The 18,349-nt window shown below is 40.0% G+C and overlaps 2 protein-coding genes across 6 annotated transcripts in view; one reads left to right on the top strand and one right to left on the bottom strand.

Moving 5' to 3' along the window:
* Window positions 1–1,300, bottom strand: part of LOC119726723 (solute carrier family 35 member E3-like) — a 27,693-nt gene extending 26,393 nt beyond the window's left edge. For both annotated transcript variants that reach the window (XM_038198537.1, XM_038198538.1), the window contains exon 1: window positions 909–1,300. The gene's annotated coding sequence lies outside the window, so the exon portion shown is untranslated. The remainder of the gene's footprint in view (window positions 1–908) is intronic.
* LOC119726722 (monocarboxylate transporter 12-like) overlaps window positions 1–18,349 on the top strand; it is a 20,144-nt gene extending 1,795 nt beyond the window's left edge. For 2 of the 4 annotated variants that reach the window (XM_038198534.1, XM_038198533.1), the window contains exons 2-6: window positions 3,800–4,060; window positions 10,770–10,969; window positions 13,134–13,277; window positions 13,658–14,758; window positions 18,133–18,349. In XM_038198534.1, the coding sequence (XP_038054462.1) occupies window positions 10,774–10,969; window positions 13,134–13,277; window positions 13,658–14,758; window positions 18,133–18,278 (1,587 nt within the window). In that variant the 5' untranslated portion in view covers window positions 3,800–4,060; window positions 10,770–10,773 and the 3' untranslated portion in view covers window positions 18,279–18,349. Of the gene's footprint in view, window positions 1–1,062; window positions 1,085–3,799; window positions 4,061–10,769; window positions 10,970–13,133; window positions 13,278–13,657; window positions 14,759–18,132 lie in introns of those variants that run through there. The other 2 variants (XM_038198535.1, XM_038198531.1) reach the window with 2 other exon arrangements.

The following is an 18,349-nucleotide window of genomic DNA, read 5'->3' as shown; positions in this document are numbered from 1 at the left end:
ATATATATCGTCTCTATTTTTACATAAATCCTTAATGGTTCTCATTAAGGAAATCCTTGAAGCCGTGCAGAAGACTGCGAGCTCGTATTTCTGAGAAAGTGTGGATGTTGGTTAGGCCCTAAAATTGCAATTTTTGCATTGGAGCGCAGGCGTCCATCATGGCGATGGGCTTTTAGGGGTGATCATCTTTGGATGATTTCTCCCAAAAGTCATTGGTTAACCCCCCAAAAATTGAACAGAAAATGAAAGATGATGAAATAAGCTTTTATTTGATGTACGTCTTGAACACCTCAGAGAGTTGTGAGTATTTTTCCTGAATTTCTGAAGTGGGGGCATTTATCATTGGCCAGGGGTCTATAGAAATGTATTCACTGGTCTGCAACCATAAAACTTCGCACCGTGTAAAGTGAATGGCGCCCCCTAATCGTCAACCACTACTGCAGTAGACTTGTCTCAGTGAATTTTGTTTCCAAATTCCGGGGCCAGAGTGATTTAAGAAATCACTGCTGCGTCGGCCTAATCGTCTTTAATCAGTTTGAACTTTTCAGGGAATATATCAGACTTTATTCATGTGATGTTTTAGTCAAACATGAACGCTGAATATAAAAGTTGAGATCATTGTAAAAACCATTCCCGCCTACCGTACCTAGCCCCTAGGCGTCGCGTCTAGCCCAGGTTGGACGAAGTCTTCATTGCATTACGACTGAACGTACGTAGGGAGGAAAGGGAGTACACCTGGGCTAGCGTCGCGTCGTACTTTTGCACGGCCACACCATCGTCGGATTATTTTTTAATGTGAATGAAAGCAAGAGTTTTACAACACAAAAGGGAGTGCCCACAAAAGACAGGACCTTTATCACACAACAAATCAACTGGTTGTGTGCTACTGCTAGTGCTACGAATCAAACCTCGAAAACTTGATGCGTCGAAAACAGGCTGACGATCATGGTCTGATGGGAGTGATGGTCAAACCCAAACTGGGTGAACAGTCGGTTACAAAGCAGGCAAGTTGTGGTCACAGCTGTTATATCACTCTCCACTCTTGCTGTCCTGCAGTGGGTTCCCTCCATGGCCATGATGGCTGGTATCTAGCCCCATAAATGTGGCCAATTTACTGGACTTGGGGCCTACCTCCTTAAATAAAGGCCACCCTTGGAACATGTACAAAAACATGTAGAACTTTGTCAAATAATAATACGCGGATACGGGGATACGGGGTGGCACACGCGTGTGGTTTTGGTTGAGCATCCAAGCGTGACTCCGTATCCGCGTATCCGGATACGAGGTGGGATAGTGGCGGGGTATTCTGCAATTGTGCCCAAATGTTGATTTTCACATTTAGGCTTAGTTTGTAGTTTATTTTTGCTTTAGAAGCATACTCGCCCTCTTTATTAGCCCCATAAATGTGGCCAATTTACTGGACTACCTCCGTAAATAAAGGCCACACTTCCACCATGTGCAAAAACATGTCAAACTTTGTCAAATCAGAAAGTGCTGCCTTTTTCAGACATCTATTTTTCGTGAAATTTCCAGATTCATTTGCACACGTTTGCATACATCAAAATTTCAACATGAAATTTCACGAAAAGTAAACAGCTGAAAAAGGCAGCACTTTCTGATTAGCCTATATTGTTGATGTACCCTAACGTGGCGCGGCCCCTAACGTGGCGCACTTTGATTTTTCGCCTGTAGCGCCTAGCTAGAGCAAAAGTTTTAACTGAAATTTCACAGAAAGTGAAATTTCATCAAGTTCTAAACACTCCCGTTGATAAATCACGAGTTTATTTACCCGTTACAAAGTTAAAAGAAAAAATAATTTTGGCGTGATTTTCCGATTTTATTTTCAAGTGCAAAGTGAACCCTTTGAAAATGCCCCGAAAAATAAAAAAATAATTTTCTGACAAACATCTGGCTGGGTTTGTAAGTTAAAATAATAATGATTTATCAGAATTTATCAAGTTTACAGAAATTCCTAAATGTTAATTTGGAATTTGCCGAGATTTATTCAAGTGCGCCACGTTAGGGAACACTCCGCCAATTTGTGCCCAATTTCCGGACGCGACCGTTTTTGCATTTCGGATGAAATTTTGTGAAACCGAAATTGTTCACAGAGGTTAAATAGCAAGCATTAAAAAGGTAAAAGTACCAGTATTTCACTGCATGAATTTGAGGTTTATCAACAAAGAGATTTGGCAACACTACACAAGGAAAGTTGGGTAAGCTTCGAAGTGCGCCATGTTAGGGAACATGACTATAATTAAAAAGTATAAAGAGGGGGAGTATGATTCTAAGGCAAAAATAAACTACAAACTAAGCCTAAATGTGAAAATCAACATTTGACAAAGTTCTACATATTTTTGTACATGTTCCAAGTGTGGCCTTTATTTACGGAGGTAGTCCAGTAAATTGGCCATATTTATGGGGCTAGCTGGTATCAAGTTACTAAGCTTACAGTATTAGCAGTCCAAGAGCTAGCAAAGTAGCATGGCTAGCTTGAGTAACTCCAGCTGACTAGACCCTCAGGTCTACCAGCTGACTAGCCCAGGTGGACTCCCTTTCCTCCCTACGTAACGGAGGGAGTCCAGGGTATGAAGTGCTCAAAACCGGGCGAAAAAATTTATGACCAATATTTTCAATATTTTTACCTTGATGGAGAAGCCAATTTTTACGTCGTAGTATTCTATGTGTCCTTATCTATTGGGCCGCTGGGTTCAGGAATTCCATTTGCGATGCTGACCGACCTTAATCAGGAAATTAAACTCTAAAGCAACGTTAAACTTGTACGTGTTTGTAGACTCTTTTCATCAGTTTCTCACCGCCGAGTCTATTCTAGTCGTACATGACGTACGTCCGTGCAGCGTGTAGTCTGGTTCCCTAGACCTGACAATTATTCTCGGCGCACATATCACGTCTGGTCTGGGAGCCAGACTATGCAGCGTGAATATGCAGTGCGCACGCGCGATTTGCTTAGTAACCACCCTCATACGCACGCGCACTTACTTGAAGGCGGGGTCGCTAATCCAATGACCGAGCGTGTTTCGTGCCAGTTACCAGAAACATGTTTCGGCTTTGGTCATTGGTTGAGCGTTTTCGTGACGTCGGTTAGCTGAAGTGACGTCACTGTTCCAACCAAAACTAAACAAATGAGGGCGCTAGCGTGCGTGCGTGCTTTCGTGCGCACGTACATGACGTACGACTCGGGAATAAAACTGATGAAAAGAGACTACAAACGCGTACAAGTTTAACGTTGCTTTAGAGTTTATTTTCCTGATTAATGTCGGTCAGCATCACATATGGAATTTCTGAACCCCTGGATCAATAGAGAAGGACACATAGAAAATGTAGGCGTGAAATAAGCTTCCGTAACGAGGTAAAACGTAACAAAAATCTGGTCCAAATTTTGGGTGGTCTTATGTAGAGCATTCTCATCCTGGACGTCAGTCGTAATGCAATGAAGACTTCGTCCAACCTGGGCTACCAGCTGACATGCTCATCAGGAATTGCTGAGCATGTCCGCTGGAGTTACTCCCTAGATCAACATGACCAACAATATGACCAAGGCAGTCAATCCTGCTTATGAGTTGACATGGTTGAAAACAGCCACTTAAGTGATTTTGACTGCAAGGACAACTTGGCACAGAATGTACGTTTGCATACATGTAATGTAAAATGTACATTTTAATATGTGTGAATGCATACATACACGCACGGGGTATCTACGTCCGGAATCAGTCATGCATGCTTCAGTGTGAATGGTAATCTTTTTAAGAGCTAATATTTCATAATTGAATCCACACAGGCTGGCTGGATTACTTGCTGACTATTGATGTGTTACTGATTGTCGATCTGTGTGTGACAACTGTGGCCTGGTGTGTTTAGAGCAAAGAGCAAGGACCAGAGCTGCATGGTTTTAAAGCGAGGCCTGATCCAGATGCAAATAATTTCAACGAACCAGCCCCGTGGAATTTATTGCCCAATAGGAAATACGTGTATTCTCGGCCTGGTGAATGTGCAGTCTGCATCTACCACTTTGGACTCTGCAGTGGATGTGGTTGTGACGGTAATTTGTTTGTTTGTCAATATCAGTTCAGTTATGTAGGCCTACATAAACTGGATGATTTTGAGTGTTTTAACTTTGCAAGTTTGCATTTATGAGTTGGGCCTAACAATTTTGTTTATAGGCTAAAAAAACTTTGTAAGCCTATTTTATACCTACATGTAGCTCCTACTTGTGCTATGTAAATGTACAGTTGTTTTCCAAGTTCCGGATGGCAAACATCATGCAGGCTGCTTTCGGCTCAAATACTCCACGAATCCAAGTGACATTGGGTAATAGGTTTAACTTGAATGATAGAGATACTACAAAATAATTTTCCACATTAAGCTCTTTTAATTTGACTTTGCGACCTAAAAAGTACCCATGCCACTTTAACTAGTTCTGGATCGGTTTAATCAGTTCAGAATCGATCAAAAACCGCTTCGCACGAAAAAACAAATCACGTGAGAAAATCCATTTTTCAGACCGAACCACTCCGAATCAAGCACATTTTCTGATAAAGTATTACTAAATTAAAAACAGTTCATTCGAGAGAATTCCAGTAAATTTTAAAAAGAGAATTAGCGTAAATGATTTTGAAACTTACGTCTGCAGCGCGACGGCACGAACACGCACAGACTGAAAACCTTTGACCCATCACAGAATACGTCACATAAAATTGACTAACGAGTAGTAGTTGGGTCCTACATGCAAGTGCAATCCGGAATGAGGCAAAAACAAGTTAGAGACTCTACAACTTAATTTGATTCAACAAACATTCGATGCAAGAATTTATACGACTGTAGAGGACGAACAAAATATTTGAAATCACAAGGTCGGAGTGGTTTATCGAGGAGAAAATTATCGTTGATTCGCGGCTCCTGTGATTTCTACAAACCGTCCAAACATGTCAAAGTGCGAGTCAGAAATCTGGCCAAAATTCCTTTTCTAGAGAATTTATCATAACCCTAACCCACCTCACTCCTCCAAAATCCTCCTGGCGGTTTTGGAGGATTCTAGAGGATTGAGGATGAATGGTGATTGAATCAAATGAGGATTCTGGAGGATTGAGGATGAATGGTGATTGAAGCACATGAGGATTTTGGAGGATTGAGGATGAATGGTGATTGAAGCACATGAGGATTTTGGAGGATTGAGGATGAATGGTGATTGAAGCACGAGGATTTTGGAGGATTGAGGGTGAATGCATTTTGAGGCAGGACTGTCGGATGATTTTGAAGGATTTGGCGTTGGTTATCCTTCATTTAAACACGAGTGCAAAATTATGGGTTGAGGAGGATTTTGGAGGATTGACGATGAATGCATTTTGAGGCAGGACTGTCTGACAATTTTGAAAAATGTAGGCGGAGTTGAAAATTTTGGAGGATTTTGGAGGACTGAGGATGGTTCTTAGCAAAAAGGGCCTAGGGGGTAGGTCTTAGTGTATCAAGAAGCTTACATTTTCCTTGTTAAAATGCACTTCAAAAAAAAAAGTATTGGAGACCAATTCATAAGAGGTAGGTTATTATTCGAAGTGATCCGGAACTAGGAAAAATCCACAAGTAGGAAAACAACTGTACTTTACTAGGCCTAATTTTATTTTCCTTATTTATAAAGCATGCGCAGTTCAAATGAGCAAATTCATAAGATATTGCACTCAGGAATAAAACAATAAATTTGCATGAGGTCCACATTTGCGCTGAACCATGATATTGATTTGTAAACTAGCCTTCTCCATTAAGACTTCAATTCAAATATTTAAGTTGCAGTTTAATTTGCGGTCACAGTAGAATCATTGCATTGTGTTGGTTTTGTAAGACCCATCCATAGTGTATCTCAAATACTGGTATTCCTCCTCAGCTACAGCCACAGTCATGTGTGCTGTATATTTCCTTTCAAAAGTTAAAATTGTGCTCCCTGAATTTGAAATTTGACTGTTTTTCCACTATGGAAGCCACTTACCTGGTTAAAAAAAACCATAAAAATCAAATTCCAAAAATCCTTCATTCATTCTGGAAAGAAACAAATTCTCCAAATTTCCCCTGAAAATTGACCAATCACCGTTTGCGAGTTAGCCATGCCCCTTAGACAACCCTATGGAAGTTTTGTACACTATGTTTTGTTTGTCTCAGAGTTTGCGCGTTCCGCGTCCATTTTTATATCATGTAATTAGACAATATTTCACAAGCTGCGTTGATGCGATTCTAATGCGATTCTACCACGATAGGTCAATTACGGGATAACCGGGTGTCACTGAATACATTTGTCAAATTTGAGGTTTTTTGTTTTCATCTGGCCCTGTTCATAGAACTTTTGACGCAATGTTTCTATGTTTTTCCCTTCTGGGACAACTGTAATTAGTATAGGCTGTTATGTACTTTTGCATTTTTTTTTGCTAAAGAAGGAATTTTTGTCATATTTGGTTTGAGTTTACCTTCCTAAGCCAGAAATCCATTGGTAACATTTTTTTCCATCTACCATGTGGCGGCCATCTTGAATTTCAAAATGGCCGCCATTTCGAACCTAATGTGTATCATAACTTCGGACCTGATTGTCATATGAAGTCCATTTTGGTGACAAACCCTATGTTTTTAATGCCAAGGAACACACATAAATCATTGTTGATGGGAAACTCCAAATGGATGGCAGCCATCTTGGATATTTCAAAATGGCCGCCATTTCGGACCTAATTTGTATCATAACTTCAGACCTGATTGTCATATGAAGTCCATTTTGGTGGCAAACCCCATGTTTTTGATGCAAAGGAACCCACGTAAATCATTGTTGATGGGATACTCCCAATGGATGGCAGCCATTTTGGATATTTCAAAATGGCCGCCATTTAGTACCTAATTTGTATCATAACTTCGGACCTGATTGTCATATGAAGTTAATTTTGGTGGCAAACCCCATGTTTTTGATACAAAGGAACCCAAGTAAATCAGTGTTGACAGGGTACTCCCAATGGAGGGCAGCATCTTGGATATTTCAAAATAGCCGCCATCTAGAGTTTCATTCAAATAATAATGTTGCACCTGACTGTGGTACGAAGTCCATTTTGGTGGCAAACGTCATATTTTTTATACCTAGGAACCCAAGTAAATCATTGTTGACGGAATACTCGCAATGGATGGCAGCCATCTTGGATATTGTGGTGGCACACCCCATAAATTTGATATCAAGGAATCTACACATTGTTACCCCGATGGAAGGCAGGTTTCTCTGGGAAGAATGTTTCAAACCACTTGGAACAATAGTTGGAGTGTTATTACCTCATTATGATCAACGGCACGATAATAATGACTGCTAGATATGATTGGACTGACTGTAACCTGACTGTACAGATCAGAAGCAACCCATGCAGACTTGGTCTAAACCACTGTGTTCAACCGTTTTCCCAGGCACCTGATAGCACTGAAATTGGTGTGAATCAGAGTTGTAAAGAGCCACAAATGTTTGTGACTCGAGTCGAGTCGAGTCGAGCCAAGTCATTTTAAAGAAGTGAGTTGAGTCCAGTCGAGTCATCAGTTTAAGAAATTTGAGTCGAGTCGGGTTGAGTCAAATATTTACCTCGAGTCAATTCGAGTTACGAATATTTGAAAACCACATAACAAAGACAAGAGGGAAAGTCATTAGTATCACTAACAGTTAACAAGAAGTGAAACTTCGATCTTATCAAGGCTATCTGGTTTGGCTTCGGGTCTTGATTTTATTTCGCTGATACGCTGACATCAAAACCAAATTGCAATACAAAACTGTTTCTGATTATTTAAAAAGTCGGTATGTTTCTGTTTAATTTTTTAAAAGGAGGGCATCAATTTAGCCGGCGTTTGAATCCAAGAACTTCATAAGAAACCGCCCAAAGCCAATGATGAAACAACAAATTGGAAAATGTGTTCAAAATCCGTCTTCTCGGTGGATAGTATTTTGTGCGTTCCATAATGATGATATGATGTAGTATGGGAGTCTGTGACACGTGGACATTACAAGCGGCCGCTGTAACTGTATTCGCAAAGCGGCATGAACATAAATGTTGCACTGTACGTCATTGCAATTATTTTTCGCAAACTTTTGCTTATATTTTTGAGACTCGAGCCTAATTATCCTTCGCTTGAATCGATTCGAGTCTTCTGATGAGGACTCGAGTCGAGTCGATTCATTTGCTCGCCGTGACTCGAGTCCAGTCATTTACCCTTAGGGACTTGAGTCGAGTCGAGTCACCAAAAGTTGTGACTCTCCTTTCATATCTAGCCTAGCCACGACAGGACCAGGGTTGTCTGGGCATGTGATGCAGTTGATGCAGAGAGCCACTTACGAACAAAAAGAAACCCAGGCATACAAACAACCTGAAGTGGACTTATTGCTAACTATAGACAGCATTCACACGTACTTGTAGTGGAGCGGCATAGCCCCAATAATACCAAGAATTGTGCAATCTGTGATACAATTATGAATTAAACTTCGCATGTTGGTTTTTCATGCCTTGAATAACATTTTTTAAATATAAGAGGCATTTCATATTTGACTTCTGGTGACCTTTGAGAGTCAAGAACCTTTAACAATTATTCTTCAAAGCTTCACTTTCCTATGTCCCAAGTCTACGTCATAGGTCTTCATGCAATGCAATTAATGATCAGATTTGGGAACAACTCATGTCTGACCTTCAGTGACCTTTGAAAGTCCAATGACCTTCGTAAACCTTAATTATAGCCATTTGTAAGGTTTACTATTTAAACCTCAACTTTTTCACGATCTAAGTCAAAATTTTATGCTATGAAAAGAAATTATTCATATATACATGTAAGACTATTCATATTTAACCTCTGGTTACCTTTCGAGAGGTCATGACATATCTTTAGATATTTATAAGATTATCTCGGGTAAATGCCACTTTTTTCACGATGTGAGGGCATCATATCTGACGTCTGATACCTTGGAGAGGTCAACGAACTTTGTATACCTTATTTGTCGATATCTATCATATTTATTCCATAGTCATGTATTGAATTCAGACCCCATGCACAAACAATTTTGAGGTGACCTCTGAACTCAATTTTCTTTTCTTTTTTTTAAATTAATGACAGACTCAACATGCCCCAATTGGAATGCAATGGAATATATATACAAATGTCAAGCAGTATTCATTATTGTGTTCTTATTACACTCTGTTATATCCAGATGGACTTGAGTAACCACATTTTTAACCTTTTTACAGAGTGTAATGCTTGTCCAATGTACCTCTTATATTCTTAAAGCAGGAAAATGGAGATCAGAAGTCATGACAAAATTGTCTTTGGGTCTGAATCATTACACACTATAGAATAATTGTTAGAAAACACTTCTTTTTCACTATTTAGACGCAGGTAATGAAAAGTGGCATTTGGAAGATTATATGAATAGTGGCAATTAGGGTATACAAAGTTCATTGGGAAAAGATGTTGCATCTTGACATCAATTTTTTTCATAATATATCATTTCCAATTTTGTTAAGAAAATACTTTAAAAACTTTCTTGACTCTCCATAGACTTTGTACACAACCGCTGAAGTGGCATGTGGATTCTACATTCTTCCCCTTCATTGACCCTTCACAAAGGTCACCAGGGGTCAGATATAAAATGCTTCCATTTCTCAAAAATTCTCGTCAAGGCATGAAGACGTGATATGCCAAATTTAACCACAAAACTGAACTGCAAAATGGCGCTCATTCTGAAATATCCAAGATGGCTGCCATCCATCGAGGATATACTTCATCAATAATGTATTTTTTTAGATTCCTTGGTATCAAATTAATGGGGTTTGCCACCAAAATGGACTTCATACGAACGTTCAGGTGCAACGTAAGTTATTATTTAAATGAAATCCAAGATGGCGGTTATTTTTAAGTGGCCATGATGGCTGCCATCCATTGGGACTACCCCGTCAAATTTGATTTACTTGGATTCCTTGGTATCGAAAACATAGGGTTTGCCACCAAAATGGACTTCATATGACAATCAGGTCCGAAGTTATGATACAAATTATGTACTAAATGGCGGCCATTTTGAAAAATCCAAGATGGCTGCCATCAATTGGGAGTATCCCATCAACAATGATTTACTTGGATTCCTTGGTATCAAAAACATAGGGTTTGCCACCAAAATGGACTTCATATGACAATCAGGTCCGAAGTTATGATACAAATTAGGTACTAAATGGCGGCCATTTTGAAAAATCCAAGATGGCTGCCATCCATTGGGAGTATCCCATCAACAATGATTTACTTGGATTCCTTGGTATCAAAACCATAGGGTTTGCCACCAAAATGGACTTCATATGACAATCAGGTCTGAAGTTATGATACAAATTAGGTACTAAATGGCGGCCATTTTGAAATATCCAAGATGGCTGCCATCCATTGGGAGTACCCCTTCAACAATGATTTTCGTGGGTTCCTTGGTATCAAAACCATAGGGTTTGCCACCAAAATGGACTTCATGTGACAGTCAGGTCCGAAGTTATGATACAAATTAGGTCCGAAATGGACGCCATTTTGAAATCCAAGATGGCCGCCACATGGTACATGGAAAAAAATGTTACCAATGGATTTCTGGCTGAGGAAGGTAAACTCTATCCAAAAATGACAAAAATTCCTTCTTTAGCCAAAAAAAATGCAAAGGTCAAAAATACGACATAATATACTATACTAAATGGTGTTACGTCGCTAATTCTTAAAGTTGATATTCTTGCTCGCAGCATAATGCCTACCCTTGAAGGAGATTCCGAAGCCCGCTACTGGCCAGTTCTTCTGGTCAGCTTTGTGGCTACCAGTTTGACGCATGGCTTGGCCAGTTCCATGGGGGTGTTCTACATAGAGTGGCATAAAGAGTTCCCGCAGAGCTCGGCGTTGGTTGGCTGGCTATCCACCTCAATGCTGGCTATGCTTCTTTGCTCATGTAAGTAGACAGAAAAAAACCCAGACTGGGACCTTGTGGGCAGAAAAACATGCAAAACCAAAATCAAGCCAACTTTACTCACTCTTTAGCTTACAACATTTTCTAAAAATTTTCATGAGGCAAAGACAAGATCCTCTGCATTTCACAAGCCAAGTTTGAGCACAGAGCAAGTTCCTTGCTCTATCTGTGGTTTGAGGTCTCAATTCAATTTTCAAATGCTACGTTTCTTCAGCATTTTGCACCTGAGAGAGAAGCCAAGTGATTTCAATTTGAAGCCTAAGACTAGACTGGTACATGTCCAACTTTGCGAAAAGATTGACCCTTCAGTAGTCAGGTGGCATGACTATAGAGAATGTGTACAAATAGAGACTAGGTACCAGATGTTTCTTTTGACACAGTCGATTGATGCAGTACGGGTGTTGGACTGGTTGTTTCAGGTGCCAGTCTATTTTCTTGTGTTGCATGTTTTTACTACATTCGTATCTCAAGATTTGTGACTCTCAAACGCAGTATTGAGAGTCCCAAATTTTCAAACTCAGAAACACCAAGACAAAAAAAATCCACAGTTTGGGAACCTTTGGGTGCACCATCTGAGCACATTGCTAACGGCATCTGAAGATCTAAGGGGTTTGTGTACTAAAAATTGGTCTTTCTGTACTTTGCGCCATACTCACATGAACTGGTGTCTTCCCCACTCCACTTCAGTATATCCATGGGCCTTATTCACGAGACGGCCATTTTCGTTGAGTTCCCTGAATGTATTTCATTAATTGTTAAATTAAATGTGATGGCACCAGGCTATTTATGCAGGCACAATGCAGCCTTATTTTACTGTCATTTTTTTTTTTAAATATGGCTTTAAACATTAGGGAATGTGTAATTACAAATTGTACATTATTCATTGAAGCAGACCGGAATTTATTATAAATTAACTTGCTTTCATTTCTCTTCGCAAGTTCCAAAATATTTACGATTTTCCCCAACTTTCAATTCAATATGGCCGACTCTTGAATAAGGCCAATATATTCTTTTGGTTGGAAAAATGTTTCCTTAATTTTTGACCCCTTTTAAAGGGTCACTGCGCACTTCAAAATAAATTGGAAAAGTCACTGCAAACAAACTTTTCACTCGTAACATTACTCCAGTTCAGAAAACTCAAGTTGTATGAAATTTGAAGAACACTTCTTCCTTGGCCAGACTCTAGAGGAGAAAAATCACAGTTTGCAAATTAGGGAAGGCACTACATTAAACCTCTTGACGCCGGCTGACAGCTATAGCTCACCCGGAAAGCTGTGGTCAGCCGTGGAATTTCATCTGTTGGCAGCTGCTAGGCATGTGTGATGCCGCTACTGTGCAGAGGCTCTATGCAATGATGCATGTACGCATGTGCAGTGAGGCTTAAAAACCGCCGGCAAGTGGTTAAGGGACGAAACACATACAATTCGTCACCGACACCACGAAGTAACACTCTACCGTGTTAAAGCATATTTTTTTCAATTTTCAGTTTTTTTGATTTTTAAACATTATTCATCAAGGCCTACCATTGCACGAAGTTTCAAAGCTTCAAGAGCTTTACTTTAATAATTACGCTAAGTATCCATGGCAACTTTTGCGCAAAAGTGACAATTTTCGTTTTCACGAAGTAACACTCAAGTTCCATTTTCCATTGCAATGCATGGCGCGCACTCTACTCATAAGTGAGCAAAAACGTTTTCACGAAGTAACACTCTTCTTGTAACAAGTTGTATGAGCGCGCGCGCGCTGACCTGAAGTTGCACTTTCCTCATGTTAAATACATTGAAGAGTGTTACATGTACTTCGTGAAAACGAAAATTTACAGTTTCGCAGCTTTTTCGGTTTCACGAACTAACACTCATCTTTTTTCTCTTATTTCTTGTTTATTTAATACACAAACGAGTGAAAAACAGCAGATTTAATAAATTCAATTCATCAAGTGTCCACAACGAGAAACCCAACTGAAAATACTCTGTCGTTTTGACGCAAAGTGTTGTTTTAGAAGGCGTTCAACTTAAGTTGCCGTTTTCTCCGATTGCTAGTTTTTACTGGTATGTAGATGGGTGTTACTTCGTGGTGTCGGTGACGAATTATGGATAAGTATTGTTTCAGTTATTTTTAGCCACGTTTCTGTTTTCAATCTCTTCAGCGCCTGTCGGTGGAGCTCTGGTCAACTACTTTGGAGTTCGTCGGACGGTGGTAGCTGGCAGCGTCCTGTCTTTTGCAGGTCTCCTGAGTGCGTCATTTGCCCAGCAAATCTTCGTCCTGTTTATTACGATCCCGTTTATGGCAGGTACGTGACGTTAACAGCTGTTTGCTGACCCTGCAGATTTTGTGGTTGAAATTTTTTTCCCCAAAAACTCCACTTCATAAAGTATTGTGGTACGTGTAAGTGTGCAAATTTAGACATTTTCTTGAACTTTCTTGGATGCCTCAGTTAATATTCCCGTGATATTTAACAAAAGTTTCTTTTCCCATGAAACACCCCAAATTTTCCTTATTTTGCCCCTAAAGCTTTACAATTTTGCACTTTTCAAAATCTAAGTCGTCCAAAATTGCACCTTGGTCCCGAAAAGGTGGTTGACTGATGTTTTTGTCCCCCCCCCCCAAAAAAAAACCCTTAAATAGTACAAAGATGACATTGAGAAATGGTTTAATTTCTGTTTTCTGCAGGCATTGGTTTTGGGTTGACATACACAGGTGTGATGGTCGTAATAAGTGAATGTTTCCACAAGCATCACGCCATGGCTACTGGTGTATCCATGTCGGGGGCCAGCGCCGGCATGGTGGTACTGCCAATCTTCTTCCGCTTCCTGATCGACCAGTACGGATGGCAGAGGGCGCTGTTGGTCACCAGCGCGTTGCACGCCAACGTGTTGGTGTGCGCAGTGGTCATGAGGCCCCCCAAGCATTCACACCTAAAGAGGGCAAATAGAAACTCGAGCATTAGGAGTGTGACGGTGAGTCAAAGAACTCGGTATCGCTTGGAGAGGCAGGCTTCGACCAATGGCGACCAGTTTGAAGATGCAGCATGCAGTGATGCATTAAATCGGAACATTAGCAAAGTTTCCTTCAGAGCTGGGAATGACGACGAAGGCACGGTTTTCATTGAACAATCGCTGAGTGGCAACCAGTTTGAAGATGCAGCATGCAGTGATGCATTAAATCGGAACATTAGCAAAGTTTCCTTCAGAGCTGGGAATGACGACGAAGGCACGGTTTTCATTGAACAATCGCCGAGTCAGAATTGCGAGTCAGAGATGAAGCCAACTTGCTGGGAGAGAGTCCAGGAATTCTTGCATCACTCCGGGCTCTCCCTGTTCTGGACTAACCGTGTCTTCAGCAGCTTCATGGTGTCAGTCGTGGCTTGTGCGTCAATTTATGGTATCACCTTGCCTTACATCGCGGCCCGCGCAAAGTCCGTCGGCATTCCTGAGTTCGAAGCCTCGTTGTTGGTCTCTGTCAACGGTATTGGCAACCTCTTGAGTAGACCCACGCACGGCAGACTTTTGGATGCTAACTTGATGCAGCCAGCCTATGTGTATGCCGCGTTCGTTGCCTTATCAACCATAGCCGCTCCAATCATTGCGTCGGTCGAGAGCTACGCTTGGTTGGTGGTCAGCACGGTGTTGATTGGCATGTCGGCTGGTGCCTACATCCCCATGCAGGCAGCCATCATCCGTCGCATTGTAGGTAAAGAGAGATACCCCGGTGGGTTTGGTGTGGGACTGGTGTGCGTTTCCATGGGCAACATGGCATCGGCAGTCATTGCAGGTAAGCTTACTGACAAAGTTCTAAAAAATAACAATAAAAAACTGAAATTTCATGTGCCATAAAAGATGTTTAAAAAGTACTTGTCTTTGAGAACCTGGTTATTAAAAAACAAGCTCGATCAGAGAGTGTTGTGTTCGAGTACTTTTTCATGACTACGAGTACTTTTTAAAGAGTACGTGTATTGCAGAGTAAAACTGGAACAAGTGGGAGCCATGGAACAGTTTGATATTTTTGTACTTTATTTATTAGACAGGTATGACTGGAGTCACGCTTTCAATAACAAATGTTTCAGTACAAGCGTGAGATAAGATTCAAAGTAATATGATTTAGTAATGGTTGGTGATTTAGCCTTGGTCAAGGCTTTCGTCATTATTCGTCCGTACGCGGTAAACTATCGGCGGCATATGCTCGCTATGCAGTGCATTAATTAAAAATACAGTGCGAACAGCCACCTCATGCGACCACTATTTTAGGCAAATCATTTGGATCCAGACAAATGCCTTGGTCCAATCGTCCGCAAAAGGTTTTTGGGGTGGTGCTCATTATGCTAATAGCCTAAGCTGACCTTACAGGGAGTATACAACATTTGCAAACATCAAAAAATCAAACTACCAAGTTTTTATGAAATACCTTACTAGGATGTTGGTAAATGACAGTCTAAAGCATCCTGTAAAATCACGGCACCTGGTGTCGAGTCATTTTCAAGAAAATGGTATTTTTGTATACATTTCCAACGGTGGTCGGCCGACCATCGTTGGAAAAACCTAACTATTTTTCAACTACTATTTTTCAGTCCAAATTTTGTTTGCTATTGGTTACATGTTCATGAACGGGTGCAGGCCAGCTAGGCTGGTTCCCTTATCTTACAATTTTCCGACATCTATAATTGATCCATTTTATCTTTAGTGGAGTCAGGGAACCAGACTACATAAACAGTTGTGTTTTTCTTGGTTTTTCAAGCATTTTTGAACACAAAACTTCAAACATGTCAGTTAAACAATATTTAATCTATTATACTAACCCCTCATATAGTTCATTTCTGAAAATTACAGCAAAAGCCAATGATGTACATTCCCTTTAAAATGTGTTTTCTTATTGGCCAGTCGTTGCGTGGAAACTTGCATAGTGGTGAAAGTTCATATAGTGATAAGTAACGTGTGACATGTACTGTACATAATACATACCCACACGTTGTGTGTCTCACATTACACACAAATCCAATGTAAAAAAAAAATGTGGTTTCTGACACGTCCGCAAAAGGCTAATAGCTGCAAATAATTTGATGACGTTGGGATGTACAAATATACCTAGGTGTGATTGGACACTCCACATATTAGCCCCGCCTACACTTATCTGTATTTGCATTTGAGGTCGTGTGCTAGAAATCTAGTGCAAAATAAAGAAGAAAAAAAAGCTTTCACGAACGATTGAACCAAGGCGTTCGTCTGGATCCAAATGATTCGCATAAAACAGTGGCCGCATGAGGTCGCTGTTTGCGCTGTATTTTTAATGCATAGCGAGGATATGCCGCCGATCGTTTACTGTGTACGGACAAAAAAGGATGAACGCCTTGACCAAGGCTATTGGTGCTTAAACTTGCTCTCTTAATAGTTTGTGATTTCAATGAGTCCTTAATTTTTCCCAACAAAACCTTTTAACTGTTTTATCTTGCTGGAGTCAATCACTTATATATGTACACTGCCAAAAAAAAATGGTCAAATTTTGCCCAACTTTTTACCCAACGTTGGTACAATAGTCTACATCCAAATCTTTTGAGCGAAAAAATACCCAGCGGCCTTTGGGCAAGCACGTTTACCTAAAACTTTGGAAAAATTACAGACAGAACAGTTGGGTAATCATCCATTTAAAAGTTGGGTAAATGTAACATCTGCAAAGTTTCCCTTGATCAACTGACAATAATACGTTGATTACTTGGTGTTCAATTATTTCAGAATTAAATATAACTACAGTCCAGACAACTTGTTAAATGTTAAAAAAATAAATGTTGATGACTTCGTTTTCAATCACTTCATAATTGAATATAACTCGAATCAAGACAGCGTGTTTTAAAAAAATATATGTTGATCACTTGATGTTCAATTATTTCAGAATTAAATATAACTGGAGTCCAGACAACATGTTATGTGATGCGAATCATGCCATCAAGCTACATAAATCGTTTGTCGGGAATTTTCATTTGGAGATACAGGCCAAAATAAGGCCACTTCATCACATCACTTCATCATATCTCTTGGTGTTCCGACTTCCATAATTTTTTAACTAAAGATGGTGTCAGCATGCGGTTTTCACAGCAGTAATGCTGAGATTGTGCTCTTTTCAAATCTGTAATAAATTTTTTTTTGACCGGGGTCGACAAACAACTCATTTACAATGTAGCTTGATCGCATATGTTGATGACTTGGTTTTCAATTACGACATAAATAAATATAACTCAAATCAAGACAACATGCTCTAAAACATACATGTATGTTGATGATTTGGTTTTCAATGACTACATACATGTACAATGCAATTAAATGTAACTAAAATCAAGCATGTTCTGAAAAAATATTTAAACAAAATGTCAACTAATGGTGATTGCATTTTGTTAAAATTCCTGTTCAAAAATTGTTTGATATTGGAATGGGTTCCTTTATGTGCAAAATGGTACGTACATGTATCTACCGGTATTTGCCACAAAAAAATGGTGATCTTGGGTCCAGATTATTCTGGCTCGCTAGTTAGTTGTGTACCATCTGCCTTTGCTGAATTCATTTGATTCCAATTCAGTTCAAACTGTATTACCCCATGAATAAAATATCTCATAAAAGCACCATACAAGTGCACAGGATAATTTGTATGAGTTTATAGTGGCTGTACACACTTTACAGGCATACCGTAGTTAGAGGCCTGTACAAAAATGCAAATTGCTTCTTTGATGAATTTTATTGTCTTTAGTTCCCTTTTCTTTTTACTTTTGAAATGAATTAATCTAATCTGTGAATAATTTTGTGAATAATTTACATGGTGTAATGCAATATAAATGCAAACAAAAATAATTGCATCTGAGGGTACGCATTTATTATCGTCTATAAAGATAATCTCTGCACTCTGTACTTTTGAAACGAAGTGATGTTATTCGCTCTTTTCACGCTCCGCCATTGGGCATGCAGGGCCTCGATCTGGCAACTTAATACACAATAAAAATAGCCGGTTCAGTGATCTGAACCCCGACACGGGAATCACTGAACCGACCGGCTATATTTATTGTGGAATGTTGCCAGATCGTGGCTGTGCATGCCCATGGCGGAAGTGTGAAAAAGAGCGAATTGAAATCGAATTGATTGTGTACCCGTGCATTTCCCAATTTCCAGGCTTTATGTTCGACGCAACAGGCAGTTACAGCCCAGGGTTCATCTTCATGGCCGCCATGTCTGGTCTCGGTTTCATTGTGGTGATTGGCATACACATACTTTGGGACAGACTGGTTCCGGACCCCCGATGGCCAACAGTTCGTTGAAGTTGCCTTCTGGAAAAATTGTGTCTTTCTTTTTTTGTGCCATTTTTTTGTTTAAAAATAAATTTATGATG

The sequence above is a fragment of the Patiria miniata genome, unplaced genomic scaffold (assembly GCF_015706575.1).
Source record: "Patiria miniata isolate m_02_andy unplaced genomic scaffold, ASM1570657v1 HiC_scaffold_2, whole genome shotgun sequence".
NCBI classification, from domain to species: domain Eukaryota; kingdom Metazoa; phylum Echinodermata; class Asteroidea; order Valvatida; family Asterinidae; genus Patiria; species Patiria miniata.
Note: the sequence above shows the minus strand (reverse complement) of the source record. Positions and strands in the feature narration are given on the sequence as shown.